The sequence below is a fragment of the Cebus imitator genome, unplaced genomic scaffold (genome assembly GCF_001604975.1).
Source record: "Cebus imitator isolate Cc_AM_T3 unplaced genomic scaffold, Cebus_imitator-1.0 Scaffold561, whole genome shotgun sequence".
NCBI lineage: Eukaryota > Metazoa > Chordata > Mammalia > Primates > Cebidae > Cebus > Cebus imitator.
Genome location: NW_016107876.1, coordinates 678,526 through 698,971, shown reverse-complemented (window position 1 = coordinate 698,971; position 20,446 = coordinate 678,526). Strand labels below are relative to the sequence as shown.

At 35.8% G+C, this 20,446-nt stretch overlaps 1 protein-coding gene across 2 annotated transcripts; it reads left to right on the top strand.

Annotated features, from left to right (window-relative positions):
* Positions 1-10,883: 10,883 nt before the first annotated feature.
* Positions 10,884-18,093, top strand: ITM2A (integral membrane protein 2A). 2 transcript variants are annotated; one of them, XM_017515820.1, is made up of 6 exons: positions 10,884-11,371; positions 14,938-15,069; positions 15,341-15,538; positions 15,779-15,889; positions 17,003-17,153; positions 17,300-18,093. In XM_017515820.1, the coding sequence occupies exons 1-6, from the start codon at positions 11,261-11,263 to the stop codon at positions 17,386-17,388; spliced, it is 792 nt and encodes a 263-aa protein (XP_017371309.1). In that variant the 5' UTR covers positions 10,884-11,260; the 3' UTR covers positions 17,389-18,093. The 2 variants fall into 2 exon arrangements, with proteins under 2 accessions (XP_017371309.1, XP_017371310.1); XM_017515821.2 differs by lacking the exon at positions 14,938-15,069 and having other exon boundaries at positions 10,932-11,371; positions 17,300-17,697.
* Positions 18,094-20,446: the final 2,353 nt, after the last annotated feature.

The following is a 20,446-nucleotide window of genomic DNA, read 5'->3' as shown; positions in this document are numbered from 1 at the left end:
TTCATAGTTTCTGAGTTTAAAGCTAAATTGAGCATTTTGTGTGTGTTTTTAAAATTATTTTGGCTGTAATTGGTAAAGTATAATCTCTTCTTTCAAGGAAAAAAACAAAACAAAACAAAGAAAAACTGGACCACTGGACCAAAATTTCTTTTTGTTAAAAGGCTTTTCTAAAACAATTTAAGGAGAGGTAACCAAATGTTAGTAAATGGATACAAAAGTACAGCTAGATAGAAGGGATATACTCTAGTGCTCTACAGCACTATAGGGTGACTATATCAACAATTTATTGTATATTTTCAAATCTCCAGAATAGTGACTTATCAATACTCCCAATACACACACAGACACACACACAAGGTAAATGTTTCAGGTGAGGAATTTGTTAATTTCCTTGGTGTGACCTTTGTACATTGTATACTAAATTATTACTCTGTATCCCATAAATATGTGCAGTTACTGTGTATCAATTTAATAATAAAAGCAATAAAAGCATAAAAGAATAATTTTCTTGCATTACCTAAAATATGAATCTTGATTTTAGATAATTTTGTCTATTAAATATCATAGTCAATTTGTGACTCAAAAAATTAAGAAAACAATACTTTTGAAAATAAACTACTACAGAGTTTACTATGGAGGATTTGTATCACTAACATTGTTGAAAATTAGAGCAAAAATTTAGTAATTTGTCACTTTGTTAACTATAAATCTAAAATAGTTTTAGATTTTTATTTCTGAAACCAAAACGACTATATTTCTTCTTTCATCCATCTGAATCTGTATTTCTTATAGCTGTACTTGTAAGCAAAGAAGTGCCAAAACGACCTACAAATTGAAGACCAAAGCTATTTTATATTACTTAAAACAAGCATTGTTATAATGAAAGTGACTCATAAACAAAATGTAAATATCTAAAACTGAAGCCTAAAATAATAATTTCTGGAGAGTTTCTCTGCTTAAAATGTCCCAAAGTTGCAATGATTTACTAATATGACTTCATATAATTTCATTAGAGATAATGTTTCTATAATTTTTTTCTCCTCTTTCTTTCTTTCTTTCCTTCTCTCTTTCTTTTTTCTTTCCTCTTTTTTTTTTTTAAATAGAACATCTAGCTCTGTCTGCAGCCTCTGCCTCCTGGGTTCAAGCAATTCTCCTGCCTCCACCTCCCGAGTAACTGAGATTACAGGTGCCTGCCACCTTGCCTGGCTAATTTTTGTATTTTTAGTAGAGACGGAGTTTCACCATGTTGGCCAGGTGGGTCTCCAACTCCTGATCTCAGGTGATTCACCCTCCTCAGCCTCCCAAAGTGTTGGGATTACAGGCGTGAACCACCATGCCCAGCCACCTTCTGCTTCTTTGTTCTGCTCCCCTTCTTCTTTTTCCTCTTCCTCTTGCTGGCAAGAACTATAGGTGGATTGTTACTTGCCTCCCATATATTCCCATTCTTCTTCCTGGTTACAAGAAACACAATTTTGTGTACCCCACAAAATTTTTTTCCTCAGACCTACGAATGGCTTTTGAATAAGCTAAGCCAATCATGGGACTTCCATTACCTTTGCCAATAATTATTTAAGAATGAACATATGGGCCAAAAAGACACCAAAGAAAATCTGCTGAGAAACTTCTGAGAAAGATTCCAAAGTTTGGGGTTACTCTAGACTATCTCAAAGATCAAGACAGAGATAAGGAACATTAACTGGGTCCTCATTCCAAGATATAATTGGTTATACTCTTCATTAATCCAGCAAGGCTGAAGTTCTCTCCATTTACTCAAACCAAGAAACATCGTCTTGACCACTGGGGCTATGTGTAGCTATGTTGTAATTAAAAAGAAAGCGTCCTCATGACTATACATGGGATCTCTCTTACAAATTCATGGTGTTGGTATTGGTTTACATGAAATATCTCAGTGAGATGGAGGCCTCAAATGGCAAACACTATAAGGTTACATTTTCAGACTGCTACAGAACTTAGAGGTAAGAGACCTGCTTTCTGGCCCAAGCTCTGCTACCTCTCAGTTGTGTGGCTGTGGGCAACTCTTAACCCTTTAGAATCTCAGTTTCTTCATTTGTCAATAGGAGCTAATGAACTCTACCCAGATGGATATAGAGGTTTTATGTGATCAAATTCAATAAGGAGTGTAAAGTTAATGCCATTCTATGTAGATTGAACAAATAATTCTATTGCAGAATATTTTAAACATCTTTGGGGTAGATAGTATCCTTCATGTTTCTGTATTTTCTACATAGCAGAGAGTTGGACACATAAAAATAGCTCAATGGAGATTTGGTGATTGGTAGATTAAAATAATGAAATAGCATAAGCAGAATAAATAGTCTCCCCTTAATTTTCCACTTGTTTTTCTCCTTGTTTCTTCCCAGAGATAAACAATTGCTAATAACTAATGGGTTCAATTTAATTCAAAAAATTATACTGAGTCTCCTCTTTGTAACAGGCAATGGTCTAAGCACTGCCAAGGATGAAAAGGTGAGTTAGACAGGGACTGATAGAGGTAAGAGATAAATATATACAGAATAAATTATAGGACAAGGCATTATTTAAAATAGCATCAACATATAAACCTATTGCATTATTTATTAGCAAAAGTGAGTTCCAGAATCTCTGCAGTCACTGCAAAAGCACCAGACCTCGATTTGTCTCTTAGAAATGGTTCTGCAGACACGTGGACCAATGGAACAGAATAGAGAACCTAGAAATAGGATTACACAGCTACAGTCATCTGATATTTGACAAACATGAAAAGAAAAAGCAAGGGGGGAAAAGTATTCCCTATTTTAAAAATGGTGCTGGGAGAACTGGCTAGCCATATGCAGAAAACTTAAACTGGGCCCCTTCCTTAAACCATATACAAAAATCAACCCCAGATAAAAACTCTAGAAGAAAACCTAGGCAATGTGATTCAGGACGTAGGCACGGGAAAATATTTCATAAGAAAAATGCTAAAAGCAAGTACAACAAAGCAAAAATTGATAAATGGGATCTAATTAAACTAAAAGCTTCTGCAAAGTTAAAGAAATTATAATCAGAGTGAACAGACAACCTACTGAATGAGAGAAACTTTTTGCAAGCTATTTGCCTGACAAACATCTAACATCCAGAGTCTATAAGGAACTTAAACAAATTTACAAGAATAAAATAAACAATCCCATTAAAAAGTGGGTAAATGACACAAACAGACACTTCTCAAAAGAAGATATACATGCATCCAATAGACATATGAAAAAAAGCTCACCATCACTGATCATTAGAGAAATATAAATCAAAACCACAATGAGATACCATCTCACGCCAATCAGAATGGCTATTGTTAAAAAGTCAAGAAACAGGCCAGGTGCGGTGGCTCACGCCTGTAATCCCAGCACTTTAGGAGTCCGAGGCGGGTGGATCAAGAGATTGAGACCATCCTGGTCAACATGGTGAAACGCCATCTCTACTGAAAATACAAAAATTAGCCGGGCATGGTGGCGCATGCCTGTAGTCCCAGCTACTCGGGAGGCTGAGGCAGGAGAATTGCTTGAACCCAGGAGGCGGAGGTTGCGGTAAGTGGAGATCGCGCCACTGCACTCCTGCCTAGACAACAGAGCAAGACTCCAACTCAAAAAAAAAAAAAAAAAAAAAAAAAAAAAAAAAAAAAAAAAAAAAAAAAGTCAAGAAACAGCAGATACTGGTGAGGTTGTGAAGGAAAAGGAACACTTTCACACTGTTGATCAGAGTGTAAACTAGTTTAACTATTGTGGAAGACAGTGTGGTGATTCCTCAAAGAATTAGAGACAGAAATACTATTTGACCCAGCAATCCATTACTGAGTATATTCACAAAGAAATATAAATCATTCTGTTATAAAGATACATGCATTTGTATGTTCATTGCAGCACTATTCACAATAGCAAAGTCGTATAATCAACCCAAGTGCCCATAAATGATAGACTGGATAAAGAAATGTGGTACATATACACCATGAGATACTATGCAGCCATAAAAAGGAACAAGATCATGACCTTTGCAGGGACATAGATGGAACTGGAGGCCATTATCCTCAGCAAACTAATGCAGGAATTAAAAAACAAACACGACATATTCTCACTTGTAAGTGGGAGCTAAATAATTAGATCATGTGGACACATGGGGGGAGGACAACACACACTGAGACCTGTTAGAGGGTGAGGTATTGAAGGAGGGAGAGGATCAGAAAGAATAGCTAATGGATGCTCAGCTTAATACCTGGATAGTGGGAATATATGTGCAGCAAACCACCATGGCTTAAGTTTACTTATGTAACAAACCTGCACATGTACCCTTAAATTAAAAGGTGAAAATTAAAAAAAATGGTTCTGTCCATTTTTCGTCAGGAAAGCAAGTCAGAACTGCAAACTCCACAGATACCCTCACAAATGCAAAACACAAAAATGAAGATGATACTAGTAAGGACTAAGAATACATTATTATTATTATTATTATTATTATTTAGTTTAAAGTGCAATCTGTACTGGGAAGAACTTTACTATCCTATGCTACATACCTTCAACACAAAGTACAATAGATGTGCCTTGGAGGGTTCCAGTTAAAATCTCTTTGGATGCTCAATATAGTGATGTGATTTAGAGGAACTGGACTTAAGAGAATATGCTCATTAAAACACAAACACAAACACACACACACACAAACAGAAAGAGAGAGAGATTTAGAGAGAGAGAGAGAGAGAGACAGAGACAGAGAGAACAAATTGTGGGCATAGTTGATTTTGTGGAAGAATTTTTTGGTTACTTTGAATTTCCCATATGGATATATAAACACTTATAGTTAACTTTATTTTGAGTTGTTGGGAAGATATTTGTAGTGCATTTGGGATGCAGATTTAGAATTCTAATGATTTTCTTGCAGAGGTATATTTGGAAAATATTGCTGTATAGGTGGCAGAATCATACTTTGCCCATAGTCTCAGCACATTGATCATAATATTTGTCAAATATTCTTATAATCTATCATATCCTCTTCCTAGTTTCTTCAAAATTTCATAGAATATATTTGTCTCCTAAATGAATTGATTTCTTGGGTCACACCTAAGTATACATGCATTTTTCTTATGTGTGTAAGCCTCCTTGTTGTTCAGTAGCAACTCTTGGCATTAATTGAGAATTGATTTATTCCCAAGCTTTTCATAAATAAACTACCAAGTAAGATTCCAATGCCACATAACTAAAAGTTTCAACCCAAAAAGAGTGCCAAAGAGAAACGGAATGACGGTACACCAGGATGAGATACCTAAGAGCTGCCTTGCAAGGTTTACAGGAGTGCAGAAGTAAGCCTTTAGCAGTCTAAGTAAAGAGGTCTATTAAAGCATAAAGGTCAAGCAGCAACACGTCAGTGGGGGAGGAAAAAATTCTCCTTATTTAGAAAAACTGTTGGCATTTGTATCATTGCCTATTTCCATTGATAAATGCTATTATTCTAACTTGCTCTATTTAGTAGTGTCTTTTAAATTATAAATCTGCATGCCAAATGTGAGGACAAAAGGCATTTGCTCTGTTAGTTGCAACATAAATAGATCATGGGAGAAGACACCCCTTTCTTCCCAAGATGTGTGGACAATGTTTTTTGTAGGATTCTTCTCAACAAGGTGGAGACATTAAAATTTAAGCTGCTAAAACAAAAGTTAAAATTCTGAGAGGATAGTTCCCTTAACTTGAAAATCAGGAAGTATGCTGATGTATTGACGAAAACCAGCACAAAAGCTGTCACATACTACAGTGTTTGTTTATGCAGAATCTTCCTTTTTGCATTAGCACAGAAACTGCCAACCACACTGAGGTATAAACAGTATCTTTTGTGGACCTTGGGTTTGAAATGGGGGATTCTTAAGCAGGATTTTCCAATCATGATCTGATATTACTTTTTTGGAAATAATAAGAAGAAGCCAAGTATGTGCCATCAACTTGACTATAAATTTAGAGCATTCCTTTGTTGTGTATGCCTTCTTGGCTTCTATATTATCAAGATGTCATCATACTTTAGAATAGTTGGAGGCTTTGTGATATGAATATATTATAGTTAGTTTCCAAACTAAAATAGTAAAATTAAAATAAAAAAACAAGAGTGCAAAACAAGAACAATCAAGGTAAATTATGTAATATAAACAACTTTGGATTTTATATTATTTAAGACTAAACTAGGAACGACAATTGTGGTTCAATTATGTTGAACCACAAACAAAACTAAACATGAAGGTAAAAAGAATATTTGGTTTAAAAATCATATATAAAAAATGCAAGTGCCTGTGCTTTTACTGAGTGGGAATCTAACTCTGAAGCTGTCACAAGGACAGCTTGCTATCACTTGATGTTATAGTACGGAGCAACTGAACCACTGGGTATTCGCAAAAGCATTAATGGCACTAGAATTGAGTGTCTCACTTGTATTCCACAGGTGGGTGTTGAACAATGAGAACATGTGGACACAGGGAGGGGAGCATCACACATTGGGGTATGTTGGGGGGCTAGAGGAGGGACAATGTTGGGGGAGGATGGGGAGGGATAACATGGGGAGAAATGCCAGGTATAGGTGACGGGGGGATGGAGGCCCCAAACCACCTTGCCATGTATGTACCTATGCAACAATCCTGCATGTTCTGCACATGTAACCCAGAACCTAAATTACAACAACAACAAAAAGAAATAGAAGTTCTATTTCTCAAAAGACCTTTCAGATACCAATTCACAATGCTACTTTAAAAATCCCAAAGATAGTCGGTGATAAGAAATTTTTCACAATTTAAAAAGGTGCATTGAAAGTACAAACTATTTTATCTGATTTTCTGAGTTGTTCTATGTGACAAAAAAGCAAAGTGATTTTTATAAATTAGGGTGGCACACAATTTCTCAACCTTGAATATATAACCACATCATTCTGATAGGATGATGGAATTTTTTCTTATATTTAACAAAATGTTGCATCCTCATATTGTCATACCTCACTCAGCCTACAGAGAAAACAATAAATGGACTGGAGAAACTATAATCTATTCCAGAAAGCAAATGCCCTCTATTTTCTTCACTGGGGAGCATTAGCTCTGCTCCCAGGGTGGAGCTGTTTGTACAGAGAAAGAGTGGAACTAGAAAATAGCCTGGCTCTTTAAAGATCTAAACCAAACTCTTGGAATTATACCCAGAAACAGATGGCTGGCCAGCTCTCTGTGTAGCTGCTTCACTGTTGACAGAAGCAACTGGAGACCTCAGAAGAAATATGCTTTAGGATCAGTAGCCTATAGTCACGGGGAGGCTAGGAAAGTCTTAAGAATGTTTCAAAAGTGGTTTGTCCTGAATAAAATTCTAAGCAGGAATTTCTGTTTGCAACATGGGGAGGAGTTCATGCTTCATTGCCCTAGAGAACTTTCTGATTATTTTCTCCTGGTTTAAAACCAGCTCTCTTCTTGATTTTCCCATTTCTTTTAGTGGCAGTAAGACAATATAGTGGCTAAGAATATAAATACTGACCACCTGGGTTAGAATTTGACCTTAAGTTACCTAACCGCTTGGGCATTCAGTTTATCAATGAAATGGAGTATATAATAATACTTCACAGAGTTGTGGTAAACATTAAATGACATAATCAATTTAAAGGGCTTAGCACAGAAATCTGGCATTTAGTGTATTCAACAAATGTTTAGTACTATTATTGAGAGCACCACCATTTTCTCAGTCTGGAATTTCCATTCACTCAAAACAAAATCATTTTTTCTAATGTTTCTCCTTCATATGATTTCTTCCAGCACCAGGCCTTGTAAAGAATGGCTCCTAAACTTCTTTGGAAGTTGTCCTTTTGTTTTCAGTATCTGAATTATCAAAATAGTTCCCTATTTGTCACCAGAAATATAGAAGAGCATACCCAATTGGTTTCCCAATATATTTGCTGTCAGATTAATCTTCCTAAATAAAGTGCTGCACATGAAATCATTGCAAATGTGCTACTGACTTAAACATTCCTAGCAGTATTGGCTGTGGGTGGACTTCCTCTGATGGTTTGTAGAATTGTTATATCCTACTCCACAGCATAAGCCCAGTATTCCCGCTACAAAAACTGGAGAACCCACAAGTATGTCATTGCCATTGTTATACTAATGATGTGCTTTGTAAGGGCAAGGGTATATCTGCTTTGCTCACCATTGTATTCCTATGCCAATCACACCACGAGGCACATAGTAGATCCTCAGTATATATTTGATTAATGAATACATGAGTTAATGAGTGAAATGGTATTATAGACACTCTTATTGCTTTAGCTTTGTGTGATTACATTTGTGGTAATTTCAGAAGATCGTTCAAAGAAAGTTGACATCATTGCTTGACATTCAATTACATGCCATGTTCCATTCAGACCAAGCTATGATAATTTAGTCATCATTTGGCATGTGAGAGAACAGGGAAGTCATTTATAAACTTGAATTGTATACATTCAGATATGATTAACAATGTGAGCTAGAATCAGCGTAGCAGCCAGAGCCCCATTTTCCAAAGACAAGAAAGTGAGAGAAATTAAGTCTAGGAAAAAAGAAGTTGTTGCTGGAAAGGAGAGAATACAAGAAAGAGCCTAGCCAATGAGAACCACTTTTTTTTAGCAGAGGGAAATGTGTTCATTACTGATTTCAACCCTAGGAGCAAGTGGCAGCTTATATTTTGCAATTCCAAAAAACATTCAGTAACTATTTAACCTTCCTGGAATGGATAGAAACAATGGGTGTTGTTGCTATTGTATGATCCTAACACAAATATTCTTTATATATTGAGAAGGAAATTGTGGTACCTGCCAACTTGAGATCGTGCCTGCATCACATATACCCAACGGTAGCAAAGACTCATTCCTAAAAGAGGATGCAGTGTTAACAAATATGAGATGGCCAAATTCTTCAAAATCCAAAAGAGAAGCTAGATGTCAATTTACGTGATTATTCTTAGAAGTTTGACTTTTTCCAATAAGACCTATCTATATTCAGGTACTGCAGGCTTTTAAGCAGTTCTAGAATGTTAAGAATGGTTGAAGGATTAAAAAATAATAATAATGATTCTTATAAGCCTGAAACATGGGTAAGTTACAGAATAAAATAAGAATTCCAGGATAACAAAACATTTCACTCCCTATCCTTTTCATAATAATTTAAAATGTATTTCCTCTTGCGTTATACCAAATTATACTCAAAGCAGCAGTACACAAATGAAGAAACTGATGCCTCAGAAGATGAGGTGACTTGCTTAATATTATATATCCAGCAATTGTGTTCATCTGAAAAAAATGAAAATAAACCCTTCTCCATCTGCCTGACAACATTTCAGGGAAGATATACTAAGATAATATATTACTATCCACACAGAACCTTGCACTTGCTAAGTAAATGTGTAAGAGCAACCATTTGTTCAGCCATCTGTGTGGTGTGGGTCACAGGGGCAGACTAGCCAGACCATAGTGGAGATGTCAAAAGGTGATTGCGAACAGAAGGCAACTATAAAGAGAAACATTCTAGGAAGGTAAGAATTCCTCAGCTTACACTAAAGATTGCCTGATAAATATTAAATTATAATGGCCAACCTTGAGCAATAATAAGTGAAAGAACATAGGATGCTAATATTTCTAAGCAAACTCAAATATCCTGCTTTTTAAGATTCTGGTCCTAAGTAAGGCACAGGCTCCCCAGTGTTCCCCTCCATCCACTTTCCCATCTGTGGCCTAAAAAAATGAATGCTGTCTTCGCAAAGTTCCCACAGTGGAAACAGGTGTCAGGCTTCTGAGTCAAGGAAACATCAGTGGGAAAAACTCCAAGCTGGAATTTTTCAGATGGAGGAGTGGCGACTCAACATATTCAAGTCCCTTTGTTAGGTAGATGAGCAGAGGGCAAATTTTGTAGCAAAAGCTGTTTCTTTTTGTTTGTTTGTTTTGTTTGATGTTTTGGTAAATGCTACTGCCCTCACACAACAGACCTGTCTTCTGCAAAGAGACTATTTATAAAATCTGTACCACTGCTACCCAGTCACCAGTCTCCAAAGCCTGAATTTTACTTGGTGAGGTTCTCTATAAGTATCACTAACCTGGAAAAACTGACTGTGAAGAAATAGCTTGATTACACTGGCTGCACATGTAAATGTTCCAATAATAATTTCTAACTCATCCCTTTTGAAGTTATTGTTCCCCCCCCCCATTAGATAGATCGGTATTAGCATCTAGCTAAATTTTATATCCTCCACCTTCCTGAACACATAAGTACTCTCTCACACACACACACAGACACATGCACACACACACATACACACACATATATACACACACACACACGTTTGTTTTTTACCCTGCAGGTTTCACAGCTGGTGGGTGAACAGAAACAGTCTCAGGGTTGAGACTTTACACTGGTTTCCATGAGCTGGAAGAGTGAAAAATCTAGATCGTTTCAGGAATTCATTATAAATTTTCCACCCTTCTCTGTCTCATCATGTCTTATCTACAAAATGGGGTGTTGGGGAGGCAGGAGACCTGTCTTTCTGATGTAACATCGCCTTATGTTGCGATATTAAAATCGCAAAACACAAGCAAGCAAATTTACAACAATTTGTTGAGAGAATGAACCGAGTAACTATAAACAGGCTTCTAAGTGCTCTTAAATGGAAGATATTACTATCGAGATACAGAACCTTTGCAGAACAGTGCTTTTGAGGCCTGGGTGGGTCCAGAGCTAAGGAAGTTTGAGTTACTGCCAAGCTACAGTCCCAGGCCCTGCAGGGAGTCAGGTCCAAGTTTGGAAAAACAGTCAGAGTCAGGGGCTATTGTGGCCTGGACAGAGGCAGAAAGACACGACACAGCAGGCTTCCTTCCTGTCTTGCTCTTATCTGAAGTTGCAGAGAGTGGGTGGGAGTATGCCTGAGGTGCAGGTGAGGCACGTTTAGCCTCAGCCGGCCAAGGGCTCCACTTCCCCTCCTCTTCCCCAAGTGGCAAATCCGCCCCACCCGGCAAACCCCCAACTCAGGCACTTGGGCCTCTTTCGGGCCCCCTCTCGCTCCTTCCTTTAGGCACCTCCCTGGGCCCGCCCACGGTCTCCCACCCAGTTTGGGACTGCGTCATAAGTATCCCAGATCTCGGCTTGCAGCAGTGTTAGACTGACGATAAAGTAAGTGCTTCTTGGGCTAGCGAGATCTCCTCTTGTAATCTGCAGCCCAGGACGCTGATTCCAGCAGTGCCCTGCCGCTCAGCCCGAAGATTCACTATGGTGAAAATCGCCTTCAATACCCCCACCGCGGTGCAAAAGGAGGAGGCCCGGCAAGACGTGGAGGCCCTCCTGAGCCGCACGGTCAGAACTCAGATACTGACTGGCAAGGTAGCTGTCCCGGGGCGGGGTGGGGGAGGGGTGGGCGAAGGAAAAGGGCTGGTAGCAGAGGACAAAACGAAGCTTCCCCTGGAGGACCCCTCTTGCCCCTCTTGCGCTGTCTCTGGGGTTTACCCGGTCGCCTCGGTTCAGTCTCGTCGCTCCACCTTCTGCTTACCGCAACCTATGTCACTCTGCATCCCCGAGTGTCGTGCAATGTTCCGTTTGTTCCAGCCCACACCACTTATCCTGGAGGGAGGTTAGAGACAGTTTGAGGAGATGCCCTGGGACTCGTTGTCATTGTCTCGGGGAACGGGTAGGGGCCTGGGGATCAAGGAGGGACTTGTCGCCCAGTCCCCACCTCCAGGGGCGCGCATACTCTCCCCAGGGACAGAGGGGACACAGCGGGGTGAGCAAGATTAGGAGATATAACATTTCTTTCTTTCTTTCTTTCTTCTGGGTGTGCATGAAGTTCTAAGACAATAAATCTTTCTATGATCTCCGAGTTTTCGTGGAGGTGGGGTGAAGAGCAAAGGGCACTCTTAACTCCAAGCAGTATGAGTTGAGGCAAGTGGTCTGCTTGAGCGCGAGAGTATTTTCAGTTTCTGTCTGGTCACAGGTGGCATTAAATATTAGGTAAAGGAGCTGTCAAAATAGAGGTGGGTCTTAATGCCAGTTTCGGGTGTTCACTGTGCCCTTTTACTGCAAGAGCGTTGTATGTTTTCAGAGTTGTATTTCCTAAAGAAAATACTCTTCTGTAAAAATAAATTTGGGGATACTTTTTATTATTTTTTAATTTTTTTCTTGTTGAACAATATCCCCTTCCTTCTATATAGAGATCTGAAGCAGGTCCAGTGTTTTAATTTAAACTACTAGATTTGCCAGGAACTGGGGAAGCTCTTCCCCAAAATGTTATCCATTATTTATTTAGTCCGATTTCTATTTTTTTAAACACTTGCTATGTTTTCAGGGTTTGTATACTACTCCTCGTTGTCCTCAGTATAATCTCAATTTTAAAGGGCAATAGTATTTTCTTCGTGTTCTATGAAATCTGCAAGTGTTGGAGCTTGCAGATCTGTTCTAACTTGTCATGTTCTCTATACAGTTTTAACTTTTGTGTTCAAGGTGGAGACATTAAAAAATCCTTTGAGTTAAATGGGAATCCATGTAGTAAAAGTTGACTGTGCACACAATTTGAAATGTTAATGTGCTTATCCAGAGTTTTATTACGGAAACTTTCAATATCAAATCCTGCAATAAAACTAGCTTTTGTGTATTATACATTTTAGATCTCAAACATATCACCCTCTTGCATTGTTAAGGTTTCGATTAAATGACAGAGGTCAAATATGTAATTGTTCTCCTGCTTGGTTTGTAGGTAAAACATGTTCAGAATTTTGGGGGGAGTCTAATTAGAGGCCAGTAGTTAAATATAGCCATACAGTAATCCTTTTTTTTTTTTTTTTTTTTTTTTTTTTTTTCTTATGGCCAAGCACTTCATGACTTGTAGATAGATTCAGTTAATATACAAGCAATACTTCTGCCAGGACTGTGGTGAGATGACGAATAAACAAAACTGAGCATTAGCACTTTGATTATACTTTGCTGTTAGATTTGGGGTAAAACTTAACAGGATCCTTACCTGGTCACTATAGGACACTGTTAATAACACTTGACATATTGTAATACATTGATCAGCTAGCTCATTAGACATTGAGCATGACAAAAAGAATGTCAGACATATTGTACAATGACTTCAAAAGAGTTCAAAGAGAAATTAGCTATGATAATTGATGGTTTGCACCAATCTGAATTCCAGTAAATGTAGATGAAAACAAAAAATCCTTATTTCTAGCATGTAGCTATCTTACGAAATTGAAATTTTAATATTTAGGCATTGCTTAATAATAAACTTCCTGAATTATTGAAAGAATAAATGAAATTACAGTGCAAACTGTTCTTATGTCTCAGTAGCAAGAAAAAATAAATTTATCTCTCAGAATTTCAAATTAAGCTATTATGTGACTTATGAGCAAGTTACTTCATCTTTCTGAAACTCATTTTAATCATCTAAAATAGGTTTTTTAAGTCTCTAGTTCTAAATTATTGTACCATAATTCCAAATCAAAATTTACAGTTCTATCTTTGTAGTGCTAACCTTAGTGTAGGTTTTTTAATAAAAATAATTAAAAATTTCTGAAAATTACTGGGACACAGAAAAGTCTTCGAGGTTTATAGAGTACTAATCAATGGAGGGTTTGAACTTAAATAAATTTAGCTAAGAATATGGAAATCTCAAATTTCTTTGACCTTCAAATAAATATATTTTTGGAAAAAAACATTTATCAAATTATTGTCTGTCTTTTCATCTTCTGCATTAACTTTGAAATCCATGCATTTATTTTCACCAAATGAATTTAAGGCTAGTTAGCTCTGATAAACATTATAGTAGTTGTCCTGAAAAAGAGCTAATGACCTAAATAACTAAAACAATTCGATTTACACACACATTTGAATGATTTACCCTTTAATGATCAGGGCCTAGAGTTGCTTACTTTATTTACTCAATCCTTGAATAATATTGCTGCTTAGGATGTATTTTGTCATACAAAAATGGGTTTGGAAAGATTGGAGTCCACTGCCCTGGGAAGGGCACAATCAGTTGCTTGTTTGCTTTGAATCTTTGTTGTTTCAATCCGGAAGCAAATTATTGATTTAACAGAATATTGCAGTCATTGTAACACAGATAACTTTCGTGTCTAGCTCTCGCAAATGCTACACTTAAAAATCGAATGTTTCACCCAGGACTTGGAAAACATTTTATTCATGCAATACACAGTTATAGAATACTGATAGATATTAAGAAACTTTTCTCGATTAAATTAGGAAAATTAAATTTATATCTCTCCCTTCAATATTTTAATTTCTGAAATATGGAGAAAACGGTATATACCTTATAGAACTCCTTTCTTTAAAACCTAATTTTAAGAAAACAGCTTTTTGAAAGTCAGTTAATAAATTAATCAAATGATACTAATTCTCTTTTAAGTTGACAGACTGATTTGAATAAAATAGCGAAGAAAAAGAACCATATTCCAGAAAGTTAGTGATTATGTCTGTGTACTAGTACAAAAAGTAATAACTACTTCCATTTACTGAGTATAATTTTTAGAGATCAGCTCTACCACATTGTGCCTATGATTAACAATACTATATTATGCACTTAAAAATGTGTTGTGTCAATGTCGTGTTAAGTGTTCTTAGCACAATAAAAAAGAATATGACATTGAATAAATAAATGGTAGTTTTAATTTGATTCTTGATGCATGTATCTTGAAATAATTTAATATCTATATTTGGGCTTAGAAATTCCAAATGGAAGGTTAATGTAATTGGAGACATTTTTTACATCTATTAGATTCAGAAACTGTCTTGAAATAAAGTTAGACTAAAATTAAAATGAGTTAACATTTTTAAAAATATCTTGGGTTTCGAGGGAGGTAAATTGTACACAAATTCAACTATGTGTCTGAAAGTACAATCTGGTTTTGTTTTTGGTTTTGCTTTTTAATAAATAGGAGCTCCGAGTTGCCACCCAGGAAAAAGAGGGCTCCTCTGGGAGATGTATGCTTACTCTCTTAGGCCTTTCATTCATCTTGGCAGGACTTATTGTTGGTGGAGCCTGCATTTACAAGTACTTCATGCCCAAGGTAATAAAAATTATAATTATTGTACTTTGGATTATTACTTGCTAGACATTTAGTAGCAACTTAAAAAATTATGTAGTGGTGACTGGAGAAAAGATTTAAGGAAAGATTTCAAGTTCTTTCAGTTCATAAAATTTGTCTTCATGGTGATAGCTATAGTCAACAAGCCTCAGCTTGACACATAGTACAATGAATTGATATGAGTGGGAAAAACCATTCAAATGTCTTGGTAATGAGTATTAGAAGGTTGTAATTTCCCCTTTTTGTCTTTTAGAGCACCATTTACCGTGGAGAGATGTGCTTCTTTGATTCTGAGGATCCTGCAAATTCCCTTCGTGGAGGAGAGCCTAACTTCCTGCCTGTGACTGAGGAGGCTGACATTCGTGAAGATGACAACATTGCAATCATTGATGTGCCTGTCCCCAGTTTCTCTGATAGTGACCCTGCAGCAATTATTCATGACTTTGAAAAGGTAGGTTTCTCATTCTTATAAGTGTTCCAGGATTTTCTCTCTCTCTCTTTTTTACTTCATTGGTAGATATTAAATTTATTCATGAATGCACATGTTTTTGAGGCAAAGCCTTTCCATTCTTTTGTTGTTGAATACACATTAGTTGATTTTGAAAGGATGTAGCTACTTGATCAAGTGGTAGTTGGAAAATTTGCAATGTTAATGCATTCTGTGTCTTACCTATTTTTCTCTACCTAACAGGGAATGACTGCTTACCTGGACTTGTTGCTGGGGAATTGCTATCTGATGCCCCTTAATACCTCTATTATTATGCCTCCAAAAAATCTGGTAGAGCTCTTTGGCAAACTGGCGGTATGTATTTCGGAGTTCAAATTTTTACACAAGCATTTACAAATATTTTTGTTTCTTTTTTTTTTTTTTTTTAAGAAAATAATGAGTTTGGCAAAACATTTCATTTTATTGAAGTAATTTTCAAATGAAAAATGTTGTGAACCTAAAACTGCTCTAAAAATAAAGATTATTTTTATAATCATTATCTGGAATAGGAAAGGATTTACATAGTGTCTTTAAGAATTTGGGCAAATGACATGAACAGACACTTTTCAAAAGAAGGCATACATGTGGGCAACAAACATATGAACAAGAGCTCAACGTCACTGATCATTAGATAAATGCAAATCAAAACCACAATGAGATGCCATCTCACACCAGTCAGAATGGCTATTATTAAAAAGTCAGAAAATAATAGATGCTGGTGACATTATAAAGAAAAAAGAATGCTTATACACTGTTGGTGGGAGTGTAAATTAGTTTAGCCATTATGGAAGATACTGTAGAGATTCCTCAGATCTAAAGACAGAAATACTATTCGACCCAGAAATCACATTACTAGGTATATGCCCAAAGAAATATAAATCATTTTATTATAAAGACACATGCACAAATATGTTCAATGTAGCTCTATTTATAATAGCAAAGACATGGAATCAACCTAAATGACCGTCTATGATAGACTGGATAAAGAAAATGTGATATATATACATCATGGGATACTATGCAGCCATTAATAATAAAAACAAGATCATTTATTTGCAGAGACATGGATAGCGCTGGAGGTCATTATCCTTAGCAAACTAGCACAGGAACGGAAAACCGAATACCATATGTTCTCACTTACAAGTGGGAGCTAAATGAAAAGAATTCATGGTCACGTAGAGGGGAACAACACACACGGGGGCCTTTCAGAGGGTGGCAGATGGGAGAAGAGAGAGGATCAGGAAAAATAACTAATGGATACTAGGTTTAATACCTGGGTGATGAAATAATCTGCACAACAAACCCCATGACACACGTTTACTTAATGTAACAAACCTGCACTTGTACTCCTGAACTCTTTAAAACTTCTTTTCTGAAGTTAAAAAGGAAAAATAATTTCTCATTTCAATCTTTGTTTTTCGTTTTTAGAGTGGCAGATATCTGCCTCAAACTTACGTGGTTCGTGAAGACCTAGTTGCTGTGGAGGAAATTCGTGATGTTAGTAACCTTGGCATCTTTATTTACCAACTTTGCAACAATAGAAAGTCCTTCCGCCTTCGTCGCAGAGACCTCTTGCTGGGTAAGTAACATATTCCTTCCTTCACCCTGTGTTACACAGTGGAGGAAAGTGGAGGTGGAATACAGGAGAAAGTGGGAAATAAGTCTAGATATATTTTTATTACCACAAAAATTTCAAAAGCCACTTTTTTGTGCATTTCTTTACAGGTTTCAACAAACGTGCCATTGATAAATGCTGGAAGATTAGACACTTCCCCAATGAATTTATTGTTGAGACCAAGATCTGTCAAGAGTGAGAGGTCACAGATAGAATGTCTTTGGTAATAAGAAGTCAGAGATTGATAATATGACTTTAACGTGAAAGTTTATGGGATACTCTAGATATTTACTTATGCATTTACTCTACTGCTTATGCTTTTAAAAAAGGATAAAAGAACTACTAACCACTGCAAGCTCTTGTCATATTTTAGTTTAATTTTCGTTGCTTGTCGTTTGAAACTGAAATTACATGATTTTCATTTTTTTCTTTGAATTTATAGGGTTTAGATTTCTGAAAGCAGCAGGAATATGTCAGCTAACATCCTGACAATAAATTCCATCCTTTGTTTTTTTTGTTTGTTTGTTTGTTTTCTCTTAAGGAAGCTCTTTACTTACTCATGGTGGAGCAATTTTAAAATTTGAATTATTTAAAGTTGTTTTTGAACTTTTTGTGTAAAACATATCAGATCTCTTAACATTGTTGATTTGTTTAGTTTTTCATTTTGTACAACTTTCTTGAATTTAGAAATTACATCTTTGCAGTTTTGTTCGGAGCTCTGTAATTAACCTGACTTATATGTAAACAATTTTCATGAGACAGTCATTTTTAACTAATGCAGCGATTCTTTCTCACTAACATCTATATTGTGGGATAATACACAAAACTGTGTAGGTGCTGAATGCTGTAAGGAGTTTAGGTTGTATGAATTTTACAACCCTATAATAAATTTTACTATATACAACCACTCTTTCCTATATTTCATCACTTGAGATATATTCACTGTGAATAATTCATATTACATATTTAGCTTTTGGTGTACCTATAACAGATCTAAAATTATGGGCCCAACTTTGCCCCCATTCCCAGTGACACATTTTTTATATTTTATAGTTTCATATTTTACTCCCTTTTTGATAGTATGTTAGTTATTTTTTTATAAACATTCCATAATTGGCTTATCATGTAAATTCAACTGCTTATTTAGAGGCTTCAGGTCCATAGCACTTTAAAATCTTTTAAAGTGTTTTCTTTTTCATAGAAAGTAAACGGATATACAAAGCTGTAAGAGATCACTAAAGACTAACTTTGGATAAGATATTGATACCTTTTAAGAACTTCAAATGACCTGATCATTACTCATGTATATAAGAGTCTAAACTTCATACCAAGAGGGCAAGAGTACTATAAACTCTTTCCCTGTGTTAGGTGAAAAATTGCTCCTGATATCCCTGATTATCTGCTGCTACCAACTATTGGTCAATTTCAGTAGCCAAACTACTTAGTGAAATCCTACTATCATTATTTTTTAGTGAAACAAATTAAACATTTAACTTTAAGAATTTAGAAATAAAGCATTGGCATGAACAATAAAGCATACAGAAGGAAAAATGCAATGTTTAGAAGATAATAACAGTAATTGATAAATTCAAGAACTGGCTCTTTATAAAGAAGAATATGTAGAAAGAGTTTGATAAAATTTAACACCCATTGCTTGTCTTAAAATATGTATAGAAATTAAGGAAAAGGAAATACATTATTTCAAATTTATCTTAAATAGCATCACAACTAATGGTACAACACAGGAAAGGATGATGGCTATTGAAGCTATTCAGTATTGTTCCAGACATTCTGGCCAATGCAATAATATGTAAAACAAATAAAAATATTTTTTTAAATGAGGGCTAAAATTATGTTTATTACTACATGAGATTTTTACCATATATTAGTGGAATAGTCTATACTTTAAAAATTAATAAGAAGATGCAATATAATACAAACAAAAGCCAATGACTTTCCTTTATACCGCAAACAACCAATTAAAGGGAAATACCACTAGGTAAAAAATATTCTACTCACAATAGCAACAGGGACATAAAGTAGCACCAACATGAAATTTATGAAACTATAAAGAAAACCATAAAACTTAATTAAGAGATACAAAATAAAAGTTAAGTAAATAGAGAAAAAGTAAGAACATTACAAGTAGATAAAATCTTCCTCAGTTAAATTTCTTGTTTTAAGCAATTTCAATTAAAATCCCCAAATAATTTATTTTGCAATTTATCAAAATTATTTGAAGCTTCACCTGGAAGCATAAATAAGTTAGAATAGCTAAAGAAAAAAATGAAAAAAGAGTAACTGGGGACACGTTGTTTTACATGAACAATTATTAAACCACAGCCAAATTCACAATAATTTTAAAGGTAACTTTCACACATGATAGAAAATTACGATGCCAAGAAAGAGATTTTAGTGTGTAAAAGAATAGTATCCTAATGGAAGCTCCATGGAGTAAGATAGATTGTGCATCAAATTGTGCCACCAAATGTGGCTAAAGAAAAACAAACAAAAAAGGCCTAATGGCCATAGTGTAAAATAGCATAAGAGTAACAGCCTTCCAAATGCAGCATATCCTGACGTTTCACTACTAACGAATATTTTTTAAAAGAGAAAAACCTTTAAAAATGCTGAAAGTGTAACTGAATGATAACCTGATGCTGGTGTTCATGAGTAATTGATATGTGATAGAGAACAGCTCTCTGATTATTTGTCCACAAACTCAGAGCCCCTAATCTGTCACTCATAAAAGTGTGCAGTCATATATCTAAGAATTGCATCAAGTAGTTTTGGATTTTATAACTTGTGCCACTTTTCCATTCTATCCATTCACTCACCCCCACATGAATATTCATTAATTCATTTATTATTTGTCAGGAATGGGAATGGATAAGTTGTGAGCAAAACAGACATAGACCCTGCCGCTATTAAACATACAGTCTGCTGGGGGGTAAAAGACTTTTTAAAATAATTCAGCTACTTTATTATAAAGAATTATAGAATGCTTATGAGAGTTTATAATGGGGGGATCCTAGACTATTAATTAAGTCTCAACTTACTATGAAATTTGAGCTGAAAGCTGAACTACGTATAGTATAAATCAGATAAATTTCAGGCAGAAGTAACTGTAAGCTAAGCCGCTGAGGCAGGAAGAAATGTGGTTGTTGGGAAAAGCAAAATAAAAATGGGCCTGAGCACATTAGGAAAAGAGAATTATATGAAAATAAGTTGTCAAATTAGGGAGAGTCCAGATAATG